The sequence below is a fragment of the Dicentrarchus labrax genome, unplaced genomic scaffold (assembly GCF_905237075.1).
Source record: "Dicentrarchus labrax unplaced genomic scaffold, dlabrax2021, whole genome shotgun sequence".
Lineage (NCBI taxonomy): Eukaryota > Metazoa > Chordata > Actinopteri > Moronidae > Dicentrarchus > Dicentrarchus labrax.
The window spans coordinates 28,868,485-28,887,711 of record NW_026136704.1 but is presented as its reverse complement, the minus strand read 5'-3'; the positions used below and the strand labels follow the sequence as shown (position 1 = coordinate 28,887,711).

At 40.1% G+C, this 19,227-nt stretch overlaps 2 protein-coding genes across 6 annotated transcripts in view; one reads left to right on the top strand and one right to left on the bottom strand.

The window, feature by feature from the left end:
* Positions 1-1,936, bottom strand: part of ryr1b (ryanodine receptor 1b (skeletal)) — a 72,848-nt gene extending 70,912 nt beyond the window's left edge. For 2 of the 3 annotated variants that reach the window (XM_051397520.1, XM_051397521.1), the window contains exon 1: positions 1,809-1,934. Coding sequence is in view for 1 of the 3 variants with exons in the window: in XM_051397529.1 (XP_051253489.1) it covers positions 1,809-1,823 (15 nt within the window). In the remaining 2 variants the exon portion in view is untranslated. Of the gene's footprint in view, positions 1-1,808 lie in introns of all 3 variants that reach the window. The other variant, XM_051397529.1, reaches the window with a different exon arrangement.
* A 1,721-nt stretch (positions 1,937-3,657) lies between these two features.
* Positions 3,658-19,209, top strand: rasgrp4 (RAS guanyl releasing protein 4). 3 transcript variants are annotated; one of them, XM_051397556.1, is made up of 17 exons: positions 3,658-4,179; positions 10,503-10,645; positions 12,114-12,225; positions 12,445-12,507; positions 12,617-12,748; positions 12,910-13,051; positions 13,917-14,090; positions 14,261-14,377; positions 14,959-15,234; positions 15,325-15,405; positions 15,694-15,798; positions 15,928-16,037; positions 16,189-16,339; positions 16,428-16,464; positions 16,596-16,715; positions 16,829-17,028; positions 18,068-19,209. In XM_051397556.1, the coding sequence occupies exons 1-17, from the start codon at positions 4,163-4,165 to the stop codon at positions 18,176-18,178; spliced, it is 2,091 nt and encodes a 696-aa protein (XP_051253516.1). In that variant the 5' UTR covers positions 3,658-4,162; the 3' UTR covers positions 18,179-19,209. The 3 variants fall into 3 exon arrangements, with proteins under 3 accessions (XP_051253516.1, XP_051253515.1, XP_051253517.1); XM_051397555.1 differs by having other exon boundaries at positions 3,659-4,179; positions 16,596-16,727; XM_051397557.1 differs by lacking the exon at positions 3,658-4,179 and adding an exon at positions 11,781-11,856 and having other exon boundaries at positions 10,507-10,645; positions 16,596-16,727.
* Positions 19,210-19,227: the final 18 nt, after the last annotated feature.

The following is a 19,227-nucleotide window of genomic DNA, read 5'->3' as shown; positions in this document are numbered from 1 at the left end:
GAGGTCGTATGAAATTTAGGGCTGCACGACAGATACTGCTATATGGTTCATGATTAGTGGGAATGATCATTTATGCATCAGAAATGTATTTGCCTTTGAAAAAAACTATTAAAATTGTGATGATGGGACATTTCTTTGGAGTTTGTACCACACAAACATGTTTTCTTACATCTGGAGAACAAGGTTTTTAGGCTAGGGAAATCTCTGCAGCACTACAGTACTTCATTATTAAGCTGTTTTGTCACACATTTCACCTTTATCCAAAAAAATGCAGCTCCTTCAGGTTTGGATATTATTGCGATTGATTGTGCAGCCCTGCATCAGTTTAATGATATATGTCTTCTTAGATGTACAGAATTTTAATAGGAACGGGTTATCATGGTCTCTGCAGGAGTGATGCTGGACAGATTATTATTGATTGATTGTTGTGAGTTAGAGACAAAAAACATCCTTAGTTAAACTCATGTCACCTAATCTGCTTGATTAGGACTTGATTGATAGTGACTATCACATTCAGATTCTTATACTGTACAATTTCGATTGGTCAGTGCAGCACAGCCCCACTTTAAACAAGGGAGACAAAACATAATAATCTCTGACTCTGTCAAGTAACAATGTGTTCATGACTTAAATGTGACTTTTGATTGTTTATATCAAAGGGAATAATTTAACGATCATGCAGAAAAAAGCTGCAAAACTTTAAATTAAATGTTTGCTTGATATGGGACCTAAAAGGTGAATTTAAAACCATAATTGCTACCATTCATTGTGTTTCATCGCTCTACAAGAGGAAGGTGTAAATGATATAATAGGAAAGGAAAGCTCAGCCAACAGTTTGGCACGTTCAGCGCAGTGGATGCTACGGACGCTTTATTACAGTCCAATCAACAACAGGGCGAGACGCTTTGCACAGACATTATGTAAGGCTTTTAATTGGCTCTGTGCAGTTTAACACTTTGCCATAAAATTTCTGATTTTATGGCAAAGTGTTAAAGTAGCAAAGGTCTTAAGACAGCTAAGAGCACTAATTAATTACTACCATATAATTTTTTAACACCCCGGTCACTTAGCTGTAGTAATATAACTGTCAACAGACATTTTTTTGTCCAGACGCAAGGGAAATCCTTTATTGAATTAATTTATTCATCTATTTATTCTTTAATATAACAATGTCAGCAGTGTGATTTTTTCTTTTTTAATTTATTTTCTCTAAACAGTGACTAATTAGCAAAAGTTCTCTGTTATATATAATTGTAAACTGAATATTTCTGGGTACTGGACTGCTACATATGAAGATGCCACCTTGAGGCATTTTTAGTATTTTCCTTATTTTAGAGACCAAATAATTAATCGAATAATCAAAATAATCTGCAAAATAATCATCTGCAGCCTTAGTGACAGAAAAAAATTAACTGAATATTAAAAGGTGTCCATGCAGCTTTTCTGTCAGTCCCCTTATAGCCTGAATAAAATCCCCAAAGCCCTCTTTTAGCTCTGCAAATATACATATATAATAGAATATTGACATCTTGCAAATAGGCATAAAAGAGACTACAAACTCCCCTAATGGCAGGCCATAAAAAAAAAAATGCTATCTAGTCACAAAATCAACCAGCTCTGTCTGGACAGCCTGATGCATTCCTGCAGGAATCAGTGGATAACAGTGGCACACCCCTCTTGGTCATACCAGGCAGCAGGGATGCACCAGACAGAAAAGCTGGAAGTCTGAGCGGAAAAAGCGCATCACACACTCAGAATCGGTGACCAGCCTTCAGATAGTACACACACACACACACCCACATCCTTACCTCCTTAGTCTCCATCTGGCATCCTTCAGCATGCTCTGCTTCTCGCCCATCTCCCACTGCAACAGCAGCTGGCAGCCTGTTAGGATGTTTTGAGATGCTGCTCGCCGGAATACAACTCCGTCCAGCGGGTAAAACGGATAGGAGGAGGAGGAGGAGGAGAAGGAGGAGGAGGAGTGATACGCCACTGAAGCAGAACTAACATGAATTCTGGGAGTATGAGTCCTGATTGAGAAGAGACCTGCTGTTGCCTGTTTAGTTTTTTTTTTTTGCCAACTCATGAATCTGCCTCCGTGTGGGTGCAGTTGCGGTGCAGCGCCTGAAGGTGGCGACATTGCACCGATAATTAGACTCAAATCTCTGCACAATGATCTCCAATTAGGACTCCAAAGTGATCGAGAGTTAGCGGCAATAAGCTTTAAAACAGAATAGGGGTAAGTCTTGGGAGTTGTTATAATGCTGAGTCCTTGAAACTTAATTTAAAACCAAAAGAGGAAATTAATGAAACCTCCAAAAGTATTTTTTTACTTTGCAAATGACTTTGCTAACAAGGATAAAACGTTAATGAACTTATCACACAGTAAAATAAAATAATAAAAATAAAATTCCTTGCAAATATATTGATTAACGCTAATTAAACGTTCAACTAAGCCGTTTTAATTTAACAGAAATCCTATGAACCCTGTTTACTTTTCATTACCGTCAATGTGCATCAACAACATCGATTTAAACAACTTCCGTTTTTACAAGAAATAACAAAGTAAAAGCCTTAAAACAAAATGCACTTAATTCACAAACACACAAAATAAACTCCAATAGGGGCATTACAGTGGCAAAATGTGATTTTGGTGTTTGATTATAGTAGAAATGAGGTCCACTAGCTTTTCAAATGTCTTTAGATTCACCAGCTGAGTTAATTGCAACTCTTCCTGTTTTAAGAACTATTGCTTAAGATTACAGTAAGATTAACACATGACCAGGAAAACCCATTAAGTACTTTATTTTCGTCTGTGATATTCCCATGTACTCTGTTTAGGTTCTTCAATAATCTCCTGCCTGAAGCAAATCCAAATGCATTTTTAAGTGTTTTGGACTTGGCGTGCAAGGACTGCAGGATTCCTGCTCTGTGCATCTTTCCCTGCTATTGAATGCTATATCGCCCACTCTCTCTGCCAGCCAGTCAGCTTCCTGCAGCAAAGAAACCACCTCTGCAGACTTAGGGACATTAATGTCCCCTGTTTAGTCGCTTCTTCCTCTTGGTGTGTTAAAACAAGGATGCCTTTGAGTCTCCCTGTCCAGCTGCACAGCCACATTCACAAGCACAAACACTACCTCCCTGTGTAAACACTTGCTACCCTGAGAAATGACAGAGGGAGTTAAAAAAAAAAGAAGAAAAGGAAGAAATCAGAGTGATAGACGTGATTTGGGGGACACTGGAGACCCTGGATGAACAAATCTAGTGGGGGAGACGTGTCAGGATTCAACAATGTTATCAGACATCCAATGATTTCTTTTCAGGAACTGATTCTTTTGCCAAGTTCAGGCGATTCCCCAGAAAACTGCATCAAAAAAGTGACATTTAGGTGTGGCCTATTTTTTTTTTCTGTGTTGATGCTATGAAAAAAGAACCGCAGATGTCGCTTCCTGGAGTACACTGATGGTGCTCAGATGATTGCTCATCACTATCTCTCTCTAACTCTCCTCCTCCTTCCTCTATGGGTACTGCATTGGTGTTCGCTATTCTCTCTCTCTCTCTCTCGCTCTCTCTCCCCTCCCCCTTGTGCACTCACACACACACACACACACACACACACACACACACACATACACACACAGAAACTGATGTGAGTTCCCCTATCTGTCAGAGCCAGTTCCTCCATTTAAGATGCTGACTTGTTTATGTTGAAGGGACAAGCAAATTACTTTTGTTAGATCTTCAACTCAACTTTGAAGCTTGTAAGAGGTTTTTTCTTTTAACATTTCAGCTTTGTTGCAGGAAAAAGAGGACATGAAGTCTGTTTTGTTGCTGATTTGTGGTTTATAGATATCTTCAGATAGCAGATAGAGAGGGAGGTTGACTGACACACAGAGAGTGGTTTGATAAGCAGGGTTTAGGCGTGGAGTTTAGTCTAGTCGATGACTAGTAGGTGGGCCAGTCAGCCCTCACCCCCAGCAGCTCTCCATCCTGTGCCTGTTCCTGCTGTCCTGAGCACATAAACGCATAGAGGACACAGAGGAGGAGAAGAAGGAGGAGGAGGAGGAGGAGCAGGGTCAACTATGGAGCTGTAGGGACACGCTCAGATGCCCGTGCGGATCACCAGTGGAGGAGGAGTGCCGCTGAGGAGAAGAGCTCTGCAATGAACAAGACCAAGAGGTAATTAAAAAGAAAAGAGAAGAGGGTACATCAAAACTGAGAGTCTGGTGCACTCAGACCCACTTGCAGTTGAGTTTCTTAGCAAGTGTAAGTCTAAGTATGTGTCAGCAGCAAGTGTTTTGTGTGCAGCAGCGATGTGTGAACCTTGAGGTTATGAGATGCAGTGTGGTTTGTGCAAAGGCTCTTGACAAGTCGAAGAGAAATGAGGGCATTTAGTTTTATTTTCCGCTTGGTGTGTTGGTTTTATGCCCTTTATTTGAATATAGACAGTGAAGAGAGAGAGAGAGAGAGAGAGGCTTTGTGTTAAAAGAAAGACTGCAGACACACATATCACACATACACACTCATACACGGTCACAGCTAATGTGTTTGACCTGCATATCAGTGAAGAATATCAACATCTCAAATTATTTGTGTGTACTGCACACAAGCAAGCTCTGACATTCAACAGTTGTGCGTGCCTGTTGAACGCTGCCCGCTCACCTTTCCATGGAAATGTGTTCTGCTTTTCTCTTCTGTCCAGTTAATCTGAATTTACATGTCAGTTCAGTGGTGTTTTTTGCATTTTGTATTCAGTACTGCTGAGAAACTACACATTTAGTAGCCTGTGTTTTCAGTGGTACTTTTTCTGCTGCTGTAGTTGTGACCGCAGCTCTTATCAGATTGCCTGGAATAAAAGGGTTGTGTGTTGAATGTTAAGGTAGTCAGATGTGTGTTATGTGTGATTTAGCTACCTGAGTTTAAGGTGGACTGATATGGAGTGGCCACATTACTTGGGGTGAGGATATCAGTGGCTAGAATTATAGTTTTTGACAATTGATAACACCCATTTGTCAATATTGAGTCCACTTTTTCAAAACTCTTCACACAGACAACACAACAGAAGTCAATGTGCACTAAACTGTTGATGACGTTTTATTGCTTTCACACAAGTGACCTCATCTTTCAAAATTCATGAACTGCTCCACTGTAAAAACTATTAAGGTTTATAGTCAAAACCACAAAATGACTGTAAATCAGACTGCAATTTGCTCCATTCTGATCTAAAAAGAAGTAAATCAAAATGCATAAACTTCAAACTGGGACATTCAACAGTGAGCACCTGTTACCATTCCTTGATAACCTCTATGAAAGACTTGTGCCAGGTGAGGAAAGGGGGCAAGTGGGGCAGAATCCAGAATCCAGTTTTGTAATTGTATGGGACAATGTGGCGTTTCACCGTCCTCTTCCAGTCACAGAGTGGTTTGAACTCCTCCCAGGGTTGGATCAGGTATGCAAAAAAGTTTGTCAAGAGAGGAGAGATGGAATTATGCTAATGAGGACGGGGATTGAGAACCTCTGTTGTATTTCTATATCTGTAGCTGTCTTATACAATTAGTGAATATGTATAGTTTGATATTGTATTACTACAATTACTTTATTTTCATATTATGCACAAAATTGCAATAAAAAGCTTATTGATGGATATTGCTGCATTTCTGATTAATTTCTGGCAGCACAATCCATGCAGTAGTGTCCTTTTGTTGTAAAATATTCCCACTTTATGCTAGATTAATACATAAATAATTAAAAATACTTAAAAGACAATAGTGATACATATTGTAATGCTACCTGTTTTAAGTGTTTTTAGGTAATTGTGTAATTTGTGACGAGGTTTTACTGTTAGGAGTCAAATGTGCAAGTGTTCTGGTACAAGAGTGTTTAGGTTGCAGTAGTGCATCATTGGCGTTAAAATTAACGGTTGTGCTGAGCCGCATGTCGTTAAAGAGAACTGTGTGAACAGTGTTAAAAAAAAAGTGAATTCAGGAAGGAGAAATGTGTGTTCCCAGTTGTAAAAAAAAAATTGTAACACTTAAGGCTCGTAAGATTAGGTTTTGTAAAGATTCACAAATGATTTAAAAAAACACAATTTGTTTGAGACTTTGTAGGAGAGGGGGAATAGATTCATGCAGAATTACTGATGTAGATAAGATAAGATCTAAAGAATAAAAGAGGGCGAGAGTGTGCGCTGAAGGTGTGTGTAGTTGCACAGGTATGAGTAACAAATTCATGGCTGCAGTCCCAACAAGTTCATACTTCTTCTTCCTCACAAAACAGCCAAAGTGGTTTATGAATATTTGCTTACATTTTTCTGATGTTAACTACAGTGGTTGGTACAGTGACTTTATTGTTGGACCAAATAGATGAATGGCTCATTGCAGGAGATGCATCCTCTTGCAGAGGGAACAAGAACGCAGGTTGTGGGAGAGAGAGGGGGAGAGAGAGTGAGAGAAAAAGAGCAGCTCACAAACAAGGCCTTCAAAGGGCTCTAGCTTCAATTAATCAATTAAGGAAAGAAAGAGAGGAATTTGCATATCCCCCCGCCAGTGTGAGAGCGAGGGAGGGAGAAAGGGGAGGGGGGAACTGGATCTGTAGCCAGGAGTCCTGACACGGATGGGAAAGGGAGTGAGAGGGGGATTTCCAAAGAGAAAAAGGAGAAGCTGTTTCCTGAGTGACTTGAATAGAGCAAGGATGAAGGAAGAGGAAAAAGTGGGTGAAGGAGTAGTCAGGGAGGAAAAGGAGGTGTGGAAGGTCTTCCTGAAATAAAATCTGTGATATGATGGACCCCAAGTTCATTATGTATTAAAAAAAAGACTACGTAGGGTTTTTTCCTCATTGTCATGCGCATGAGGATTTTCTTTTTCACCAACCAAGTTTTAGCAGTCGTGTGTTTCCATGGATGCACGGTTAAATATGGAGGGGTAATTACTGTATTATGTTTACCCAAGTTGTCTATCTGACTTTTGATGCAAATGCCCAAACAGTAAGTCCCGTTGTGTTCCGATTTGCATGGGAGTCCACCACATTCAAACTGACTGTATTTACCAACAGCTTTGTCTCTTAAGTTGCACAGAAAAGAGATCACAGACCGCTGTGCTGTGTGTTACCTGCTCAGCAATCTGTGGGGGAAATTCCCTGACAAACGTCATGACATCAATAACATTTCCCCATCAGCACTTCTGTTTGTAGTACCGAGCGTGTCTCCTCATATGTGTGACTGCTTTGACAGACAGAGCTGGATTCACTCTGAGTCAAAGAGAGACATGACACATTGTAAAGGGCACTGAGATAAGAAAACCATTGATCATAAGTCTCAAGATTAATTGGCCACGCGTACAATAACATATTAACCATTTAAGTTTTTAATTTTTACTTATTTACTTACATACAAAAATGTAAAAGACATACATGGAGATATTAATGTATACATTTTACAGGACACAATAAAGAAATGAAAATGGGAAATGAAAATGAATTCAAGCAAAAATGCAAAGTATATACTTTTCATAACTAAAACAGATAAATACTAAATGCAAAATACTTTCGAGTTTTGGACTGTTCACACAAAACAAACAAATAAGACTTCACCTTTAAGCAACATTTTTTTTTTGTCTAAGTTTAAGCACATAGACTCTAGTGCTGTGATTTGTAGGTTAAAGTCCCACCTGACTTGAGTATATTCAATTATGATTATTATGAATATCTATCTATATTATCTTCAAGGAGCTTTGGAACAAAACCTTCTTCAAGTCAAGTTAATATTATTTATAAAGCCTCAAATGATCCATAATCAAAGTTGCCTTGAAGATATAGACACACATGTTATCCTTGAGTTTATCTTGAAGCAAAGATATAAAGAAACATTTAATGAGATACAAGGTTTTCACTGCACAGTATTGTAGAAGTCTAATAAGTAGCTGAGGTATAGATTCAGTGAACATAGGCAGCTTGACTGTGTGCTTGTTTAGCTCCTCCTACTAATCTTTCTATGTGTTGTGAGGTTTACCTGTCCTTACTGTAAAATAGCTCTCGGTGGTACATGCTGTGCTGTTAATTGTTAGTGTTTTGAATTCAGTAACCAGCAGGTGTAATGAGGCAAAGAGGCGGTGGAGCAGAGGTGGGATTCTGTTGCCCAGCAGGTTTCCAAACCAGCCGCCTTGAGCTGGACTACCAGGATGCACAGAGATGGGGTGGTCAATGACATCCCCCCCATCAGGGTTTCTGAATCCAGGCATGGCTGAGGGGGAGATGTGTGGTGTGATAACTGTGACAGCTGGATGAAAAAGCACATACAGGCAGGAGAGCAGCTTGTGTTATAAATAGATATGTGAATGTCACCCTGTACGCCTGTATGAAATTGTGCATCCATGAGTGTCCTTTTATGTGTTGTACATAAAGTAAACCCAACGTTTTTTGTTTAACTGACGTGTGGATGCATGTGTATGTTGAGTTATTCATTACGTGTGTGTGTGCACGCTGGGGAAATTAACCACACACACACACACACACACACACACACACACACACACACACACACAGGCACAGGTTAAGAGAAGGGGGATGCAGGTCTGGTCATTCAGGGAACTTGTCACCAGTTCAGTTCTCTGAATTCAAAGTGTTTCCTGGTAATTTCATCATATTAGTTGCAGTATAGAGGCCGACACAGGCTCACAGAATTACACATTGTACACACTGTTTCTACGTACACATGAGAAGAAAAAATACTCAAGCACAACACTGAAAGTTTTAACAGTTTTAAATGAGCAGACAACACACAACGATCAGGTTTCATTTTTAAACTTTGGTTTCATTTCAAGTCTGGCAGGAGGATTGTGGATCAGACCCTTTACTCTACTCTTTTGTTCAAAACTGAAGCAAAGAAACCAGTTTTAATATAACAAGTATGACAAGAGTCACTTACTGGTTATTGTGAAATACAGTCAGACATTGCTAAACTGAGCCCCGATCTGAAGAGGAAGCATTAATCGCATCATGAAACATTGGAGTCTCATTTGTCTTTTTAAGGGCATTTGAAAAACCCTTAAAGAGTAACTCCATGTTAACACACAAAAGAAGTAGTTCCTAACCTTCATTGGTTGAAAGTTCTTCACACTTCTGACCACACTCAACGTCAACCCAGCCTCATGGCATGGTCAAAGCTGTTGTTTATATGCTATGTCTAAAAAAAAAAAAAACTTCTGTCATTCTTTTTAATCTGAGTTTCACTTGTTTGCACACTACCATTGAAAGGAAACACAATTAACAACAATTTCCTACATCACTGGTTCACTATCTTTTGGACTTAATGGTGATCCCTAAAAAATTAATTTCCACTTACAACCCCTTTTCAGAGGTTGCATATGGTCTGTGAGCTGTGAGGAGTTTAGCCGAGGAGTGATCTTTCCTTCTTAGTTAGATTGTTTTTAGAAACCTGAGGAAGTAAAAATATGAAGTATTTCACAAGAAGAAAAGAGGAAAATAAACAATTAAGTCTAACAGAATTGTTTATTTTTCCTTCTTCTTTCCTTTTGCATTTCCCAGCATCCTAGATAACGGTACATAGGGTGATAAAAATATATATTTATAGATTATTTTGTTAATAGTGAACCTTGTTCAAGCTCAAGGAAAGCCTGAAAACATGTTGCATAGTTTTGACATGCTGTCATATATTTGCTCTGTGCAGCAGATCTTTATTTCCCATGTCTTACATACATGTACATAACATTGCAGTAAATAATACCTGTATGTGTGTATACCATGAACTGTGCTGCACAGCGCTGAAAGGAACTGGTTTTCTGAGGAAACGCTGAAGAATTACAATAGCATGCAAAGCAGTATTAGATGTGGGCCCTAATATAGTACTACCTCATCCAAATGAATCCAAAATAATATTGTACATTTTTTAGCTTGACTTTCAGATTTTTCAGTGTATACTGTAACTACTGTTTAAAGGCAAGTATTAGCAATGCAGACCAGAAATCTTATAGCTCTCAAACTGGCCATCTGCAACTTAAAACCACTTATAAAAAAAAGTAATCATTATTATGATGTATACCCTATTATCTAATAGCATATTCACTTGTATTAAAATTAGTTAGCAGAGGTATGGTCTCCAACAACAACAACAACACTCTTATAACTCTAAATAAATGAGCTTTTGAAAGCACAGATCAAGTAAAAATGCTGTAACAGCTGTGGCTGAACATCATGCATGTCAGTACAAGTCCAAGTCTGTTAAACATTGAACATTTTCTGGACTGTTCTACCAGGCAAGTTCAGGATGAGAAACATATAACACTATGTAGTTGTTTCTAGTTGTTCTGCCAGGGTGTGTTGGTTGACTGCTGCAGCACTGTAACCCAGCTTATCAGATGTGGGGAGCTGCATTTCCTCAGATACTGACCTGCACCACCTCACCACATTCTGCTCTACTTATTTCTATGCTACTTATACTCCCTGACTGTATCTGAGTCTCTCTCTTGCTCTCTCCCTCTCGCTCTCAGGAAACCCAAGCTGGTCCAGCGGAGGAGGAATACATGTCCCAGTCCTCAGGACATTACCCGGGCCTTGCAGAGCCCCAGCTCTGCACCCAGCGCCAGTGCTGCCAGCCTGGATGAGCTCATACAGCGCTGCCTGAACTGCTTCGGTCAGTCCCTGTCCCTGCGTGATTGCAAGTGTTCCAAAAGTTTGTCATGTGTCTTTACTCACAACCAGGTTATATAAATGAGGGATGAGGGAGAGTGAGGGGGGAATCCAGGGTGAGAGAAACTGACAGGGAGGGAGGGAGGCAGACAAAGGGCAGGCTCATACAATCAAGCTTTGTTCTGTTGGGCTGCAGAGGCCAACTAGCTATTCCCATGCAATGTTAAACTATACAAATCTCTCTCCTCTCTGCCTCTCTGCCTCTCTTTCAATGGTCTCACTCTCTTCATTGCCCAGTTCATCCAAATTACTAGCTCACAGACAGTTTATGTTTAATTTGCAGAGGTTTAGAGATATCCCCTGATGAGAGTCATGCTGTCACCACAGTAATGGAGATGAATTGAATTTCTTTGGTGGTGCTCAAAGATTGAAAAGTGACCTCAAAATGCCTGTCCAAATCCTATCCTTATCCATAATGTCCTTGTTAATCTGGATAATAAAAACAGTGAGTAACAAGGACAAGAGACACTATTGTTGACCACAGATGAACAAAAGTATATATAAGCAAATAAACCCAGAGCTATCAGAATCCAGATACCACTAGGAGGCAGTGGAATTTGTTTGTTTGTTTTTGCTGGAATGGTTTAGTTGTACTGACCCTTTAACTCGCGCTACATGAATCCTTAAAGTAATACAAATATGGTGTGTATATCAAAACCTTACGTACAGCATGAGAAGAGAAAAAACAACTTGTGTGATGTAGTTTTTATAATAGCAGTTGTGGCGTGCACGTGTCATTAAATATATAGAGAGATTTGCTACAGGCAAATTTGTGCAATAATGTTTTTTTCTATATGTGGTTCTGAGAAAAGGATCAAAAGCTGTTATTGACTGAGTGGAAAAGCTCCAGTGCTACTCGGTTTGAGTTGGTATCAGTATGGTGACAAGTAGGTGACAAGTAGTAATACCCACACCTGCATGCCAGTCAATCTTATTTTTAGCCTTTTACCAAAAACCCCCAGTGAGAGACATTGACTTGGTATGTCCCATTATAATATAATGTATATCATGTATATCAAGTAAATTAGACACCTTTGTCTAGACCTTTTTTTTTCTTCATTTGCTTATTTCTACTCTAGGTCACAGTTGGATGTTTCTCATACAGTAGGCGAAAGGCAGGAAAACACCCGGGGCAGGTTGTCATTTCATCGCAAGGTTAACACAGACAGACACTCACACCTACAGGAAATTAAATTAAAATCTCCAATATACCTGTGCTGCATGTCTCAGGGGTGTGACAGAAAAAAACAAATCACCACATGAAAAATTTAAAACCCACTCCAGTAGAAATGAAATGAACAGAAAATGAACTGCTTGAACGCTGGGCCACGGTGCAGACCACAGTTTTTATAGTTGGTTTTAACCACATTAATCCTCCTTGTGTGAAATTTGCTGATGTGTTTTGGTTGCAGATTCAGAGGGGAAGCTTTCCAGCCCCAGAGGGTCCCAACTGGTCCACATGACCCTGATGATGCACAGTTGGGTTGTGCCATCTCAGATGTTCGCCCAGAAACTTCTCACCCTATATCCTCCACTGTCACTCAGTGCAGTGCCACCGGTCCCACCGGTGCACTGCTCCTAATCACATGTCCACGTTCATTAATCAGATCAGCAAACAGGCATGGCTTTGTTTTGCACTCCTTGTCAGCAAAGCAGATTTGAAGTATATACCCCTGCTGGTGTTTATTGTACCGTTGTGCCATATCTGCACAGTGTGTTAAGATCCTTGACTCTTTGTCTCACTTACAAGGATTGTCCCTTGGATAAGAGAGGACTCAGGCGGACACAGGTCTGCCACCTTATCAGGTGAGTAAGGACACCATACACAGGAGAGCGTTGAATGACTGTGACAGAACAGGATATCCTGCTCTATTTGCGTGTAGTAAACATATTTTCTGTCCTGCTGTGTCACAAGGCAGTGGATCACCCAGTTCCCGGCAGTATTCGAGGCAGACCCCCTCCTCGAGGAGATCATGGGGGACCTGTGGGCGCTGGTCCGGTCAGACGGAGAGGAGAAGCACTCGCAGCTCATTGATAGCTCCTGCTTGTGAGCCATGTTTTCATTCGTAAACCATCATGCCCTGGAGGAATTGTAGTTTGCTTATTTGGCCACAACTCAAACAAGTTTTCTATAAATAGAAAATAGAGTTTTTCTATAAATAGAAAAACCGTCTATTTTTGTCCTGTTGCTTGGCTTTCTTTTCCTAGAAGCCCTCATGTGAACATATTCCAGGCACCTTCACCCTCTGTGAAGAAGAGGAAGGTGTCTTTGATCTTCGACCACATGGAGCCAGATGAGATGGCTGAGCACCTCAGTTACCTGGAGTTCAAGAACTTCTGTAATGTTTCGGTAAGTTGAGTGAACGACTTTTCACTATTTGCTGCTCTTACTTAATGAGGCCTCATCCTGTTGCCATGACTTGCAGAGATGTCGCTGGTCCCAAAACAAACACTCACAATAGGTGAAGGTGCAAACCATGAAGACTTACTTACTTAGCACGCTTAGCTGAACCAGTTAGGATGATACATGTCTAATATGGCTAGAATAATTGATCTCCTGTTAAAGAAAGACATGATACTGCGGCAACAATCTATAGTTAAAACAAATCAGAATTATTTTATCTCCATCTGTATATTTTAGGGTTTGATACAATACCGACACATCTGTGCATTAAATCAAATGACAGACTGTAAGAGTATAAAGGAGACTTTAGTAGTGTCAGCAGTGCTAGCACACCTAGAATAAAAAATCTGATAAATATATAAATAATTGTGGGAAATCCCCTTGGCTGGTGCAAAATATCTCCTGCAGCATAACTCACTTATTGTTTTTAGTAAGTTCAAGAATTTCACCAGCAAGATCCAAAGGACAGCTGGACAACTTATTTTCTGGGACAGAGCTTCAGAGCATCCGTACCAAAATTAATTTCCTTATTAATATCAACAGCTCCTGACTGAAAGCCTTTATAAAGTTTGTCTTAATAGAAAGAGGTACAGCACTTTCCTTTTATTGAGGAGTCAGGTAAGATGTTTATTCCAGTGTGTTGATGTTGATATGATCTGCTCTCACAATCAACAGTGGCCAGTACAATTATCTGGTTGGTGAAATAGTGAAAGTGGTTTAGATTTCTAAATTGCTTGTACGCCTGAATAAAAAAAAAAAATGCTCAAACTCAAGTGGTTGCCTGCCTGACCACTGCTATCTGATTGGCCAGTTCCTGGACTACCGCAGCTACGTGGTGCGAGGCTCAGTGCGGGACAACCCCGCTCTGGAGCGGTCGGTCATGATGTGTAACGGAGTCTCCCAGTGGGTCCAGCTGATGATCCTCAGCAGACACACAGCCCAGCAGAGAGCCCAGGTCTTCACTAAGTTCATTCACGTGGCTCAGGTAAACTGGCTGAGGGATCACACATCACAAAAACACACTTAAGAGGCTCAGAGGGATTTTTTTGTTTGGCTGCTGAGAACTGTACTTGTTTTGGCTGCTTGGTTTTGTTTTTGGGACTTTATGTGCCGTTTCACACCCCGCAGTCATTCACTCTGCTCTTTCCTCTACAGAAACTTCGAGCTCTGCAAAACTTTAACACTCTAATGGCAGTGACTGGAGGCCTCTGTCACAGCTCAATCTCCCGCCTCAAAGACACCTCTAACTTGCTGCCTCCTGACATCACTAAGGTATTTTAAATATTACATGTGACTATGAGTCAAACTACCTTACAACGAAGCTATGATTATTCTTTCATGAATCATTCTGCTTGTTGAACTTTGACATTTTTGGATTTCAGTGAATTCATGTCATATTTTCTATTCATACTTTTATGTTTTCACTACTTCTACATTCACTGTCTGTCAAGATATATTTGGGGGGATTTGGTGGCATTAGAGCTGTCCGTTATGTAAGGGAGAGTATTAACACTTAACAACAAATTGGAGAATTATTCATGTATACTCACATTTTCACTTCACTCTTTTGAGGGGCAACACACTGCTTTCTTTGTCTTATCCTTATCAATTCTGTCTTTTTAGTTGGTTCTGTTACATTGGACTTATATAATAATATACTAACACATAGATTAATGCAAGGCCATCAGCTGCATCTACATTGTATATAGAATATTTTCTATACCACCTTATTTGATAGCTTAAAGTTATTTTATGGTTATTTTTTATGGTTATATTCAAGTCTGAATAAGTAAATACAGAGACACATGACAGGCTCATTTATCATGACTTTCTTGATCCTTATCCTCTTTGAGGCCCTGAGTGAGATGACAGAGCTGCTCTCCTCACGCAGCAACTACATCAACTACCGGCGGGTTTACAACGAGTGCAGTGGCTTCAAGGTGCCCATCCTGGGCGTCCACCTGAAGGATCTGATCTCGTTGAATGAGGCCCTGCCGGACTACATTGATGAGGATAAGATCAACTTGAGCAAGCTGCAGCACCTGTACAGCAACATCAACGACCTGCTGGCCATTCACAGCTGCACGCCGCCTTTCGAGGCCAACAAAGACCTTCTCCATCTACTCACGGTACGAGACAGAAACTGGATTATTTTATAAGAATGCAGATAAAAAGTTCCTACGAAGAACATCTTAAATTATGTTCTTTCAATGCCTCAGCTCTCTCTAGATTTATACTACACTGAGGATGAGATATATGAACTTTCATACACCAAGGAACCCAAGAACCCCAAGATCCAGGTCAGTAGAGCTACATGCTTGTCCTTGAAGTTCAGTTCTATCTAAAACCATCAGACTCACTCTTGTTTTGACCTCTTTTCACAAGAGGAGGGACATTTGTGTACTCCCTGTGGGTGTAACATCATCTTCAAAACAAAAGCACAGACTGAACGCTAAAATACATCAAAATCAGCCACATCAAAGCGCTGTACGTTAGGGGAAGCGTGTTATGTGGTGGGTGTGCTTTTTTTTCTTGTTTCTCACATTTGCAGTCATTCGTGTCTCACCACTGCATCTGTCGGTCCACAGCCTGTAGCTCCAGTTAAACCGCCTGTAGTGGCAGAGTGGGGTTCAGGGGTCACCCCCAGGCTCGACCCTGACACCATATCTAAACATGTCAAACAGATGGTGGATGTGAGTATGTGACTCTGCAACAACCTCTTGTCTTTCACTTCCTTATTACATGGCAGGCTAAAGCAGAACTAACCAACTGCTCCTTGTCAAGTGCAACTGAATATATGATTGCTCTGTTGCCCCCTGCAGTCCGTAATGAAAAATTACGACCAGAACCAGGACGGTTACATTTCACTGGAGGAATTTGAGAAAATAGCAGCCAACTTCCCCTTCTCCTTCTGCACTCACGAAACTGACAGGTGAGGAAGCTGCAACACGCACAAAGGCCTCTCGCCGTGACGTCACTGTACAACAGAGAAAACATGAAACAACATGAGCTGTTAATGGTTTATGAAAACCTCAATCCACTTACTCACTTTTGTGTTGCTCTTTGGAAAATTTTCTGCCCAGGGAGGGACAAATCAGCCGTGATGAAATCAACTCTTACTTCATGAGGGGAATGTCTATATGTGCCAAGCTGGGCTACAACTTCAAAGACGCACACAACTTCCATGAAACCACGTATAAACGACCAACGTATTGTGATACTTGTGGAGGCTTTGTGAGTATCCATTGTATCCATTTATGGTTTTGTATGAATGGCCAATCAAACTGCAATATCACATGTCTCATGTCTGCCCTTCTTGCAGCTATGGGGAGTCATCAAGCGGGGCTACCACTGTAAAGGTAAGATAACATTTCATTCATATTAAAAAAAAATTATAAATTGGTTTGTGGCGCTCAAACTTTTGGACTTGAACTTATTCTTTAAGTAGTAATGCTTCCATTAAAGTCTCAACATTGTTTCTGTCTCTTAGACTGTGGGATAAACTGTCACAGACACTGTAGAGATCTGGTGGGAATGGAGTGTGTGAAAAAACACAAAAACACAACGGGGTCCTGCCCCTGCACCCCTGCCCCCGAATCAAGAACCAAGGGTAACAGCTGGAGTATGTCCTTTTCTTCTTCATATACAGAACGTACACCTAAAACTCCCTGCCTATGAAATGACCTTGAACCCATTACACTGATGTCTCATGTTCTCTGTCAGGTTCAGAGGAGGAGGCCTTTGTTTTCCCCCAAAGTAACGAGACGGAACACAACAAGGGCACTTCTGTTAGGATAAATAACACCGGTGATTGGGTGCTGTCGGACCGCTCCACTCAGACAGATCCTGGAGTGTGGACTCCTGAGAAAAATGACAAGAGGGGAAACCAACACAACTCTCTACATGCGTCCCCAGAAAGAAAGGTGAGACCCTGCAAGGTGATCATACAGGAAGACAGTTTCTTGACCCATTCTGGCCTTTTATGCTATTTTTAAGTCACAAATGCTCATGGCCTCAGCAATTTGGGAAACATTAGTATGTCTACATTTCTTGAGTGACTACATGTGCAGAAACAAGACAGTAAGAGCTTTCAGCAGTGATTCATGTGGGTTAAATGTTTTCTGGTGGTAATACAGGAGCTAATAAATGATGAGTCAGCCAGCAATACTGACTGTTTGGGGTGTTTTCACACACAATTCACTACTTTTAAATGACTCACCTTACTGTAATTTCCCTGTAACCAACCACATAGTAATATCTGTAGATTAAATTCCACTGGTGCCTTAAACTTTTCTAAGTTACCTGACAGTTTGGTTGTTAGTGAGAATAATTTAAAGCCTCTATGCGTAGAATCTTTCTATGATTATAGCCTCGTCTGAATTATTTTAATAGCATAAGTTAAATATTACACACTGTGGCTATCATTTTTATTTATTTTTTGCACTTGTTTTCCTTCTTCAAGCTTCTACACGGGTGTTGGTTGATTAGACCTCTAGTCTAAAATCACTAATACAACACAGTAAATGAAACCAAGAAATAATCCTTTCTGTGCCCAGGTTGTTCTTTCCAAAGGTAAACTTTTTTATCATTTACAATAGAGAACTGAGAAAAGTACCTTCTGTCAGCTCACCACCAAAAGGAGCCCATAGTTTTGGTTTTATTTAAGTACAAAGGGGAAAAGGCGAATTCAGGAATTACATACAACAAATTCAAAAGCCCCCTGGAAACAGTGTACCTTTTACACTGGATGATTCACCACCTTTTAAGAACTATGTTAAGGATTATAAGTACATAAGTAAAAACAGCTCTTAACTGCTAGTGTGACTTTTCGTTTTTAATTATAAAACTATATTTGATTAAGCAACCCTTCATACAAGCTTTCCCACTTGAAACTGAAAGGGTGTTTCCACAGTTTGACAGCAGTTTTCTCAATGATAAGGTTGTCTCTTTTCTGTTTGCCAGGTCAACACACTGCCACAGAGAAGCAGAGGCTGTTCCATGCCTGTTTCCTTCCTGCAGGAGAAGATGGAGGAGCTGCATCTCTACAAAGACAAGAGCAGAGAGCCAGACTGAGCACTCCCATCTTCTCACATTTCCCTTCATGGACAAAATATCCAGATACCACCATGTTTCTGACAGAGCTGGTGTTGAACTGATGAGATTTTACTGGCCATTCACATCAGAATGCCAGCAATTATACATGGACTCCGTCATATTTCAAGTGTATTTGTGACATGTTTGTATTATTTTATTTCTGTCAATCTTTATTAGTTTGGCTTATTGTTTTAGGCTTCAAACATAAAAACGTCCTACTGTAAGTTATGAACATCTCATCATGTTGGTGCCTTGGTTCTCTGGTGCTTAGATTCAACACAACCTCAATCCATAAGGACATTTATGACAACAGACATTAAAGGTTTTCCTGATCCCATATACACACACACGTAATAAATGCAGGGTAGGAAATTAACACTAACATCCACAAAAGTCTGGTTCATTTTAACTTTGGCAGCTATGTAACAACTGTGCTCATGAATTTGGAAAGTAAGACTGCCAAAAATGTTTGAATTGCCATTTGTTTGGCTTTGGGTCAGGTGATATGATATTCATACCATGAGACAATTTGTTGATTGTTAACCAGAAGATGTAGCTATACCTTTTTATGAGGTGTCTATTACTTTAACATCTCTGGTTATATTAGTCCAGACAATTTTGCAAATGACTGAATCCATTTCTTTATGGCAATATTGGATTTACGTGTGATGAACTATTTTCACATTTTCATTTGGTTAGTCTTGGGTTATATTTCAAGAAAATGTCCCCCCTCTACTTTGATTGGTAAATCATGAAAGCTGCTTTTAAGTCTGAATCCATAAGCCATCACAACTAGCAGCAGAAAATGTTGATTTCCTGCCCTGACAACATTTTTGACTATTCAGTAACTCCAAAAGTTCATTCAAGGTTCAGCAGGACTGCACTGGAACTATACGTATGCTCCAAAAGTTGGCATATTATTTGTAGCAAAATGCTTTTTTTGTTTTGTCCTTTGTCCACAATTCTACTCTGGTTGAAGAAAAATACACCAATAATGATAAATCATGCAATATGTGTTGTGTTTGACT

Bases quoted from the DNA above. Each gene is read 5' to 3' on its own strand.
- rasgrp4 (XM_051397555.1), top strand. The intron at 14,091-14,260 runs GTAAACTGGCTG...TTTCCTCTACAG, and splicing joins AGTTCATTCACGTGGCTCAG to AAACTTCGAGCTCTGCAAAA. The intron at 14,378-14,958 runs GTATTTTAAATA...ATCCTCTTTGAG, and splicing joins TGCCTCCTGACATCACTAAG to GCCCTGAGTGAGATGACAGA.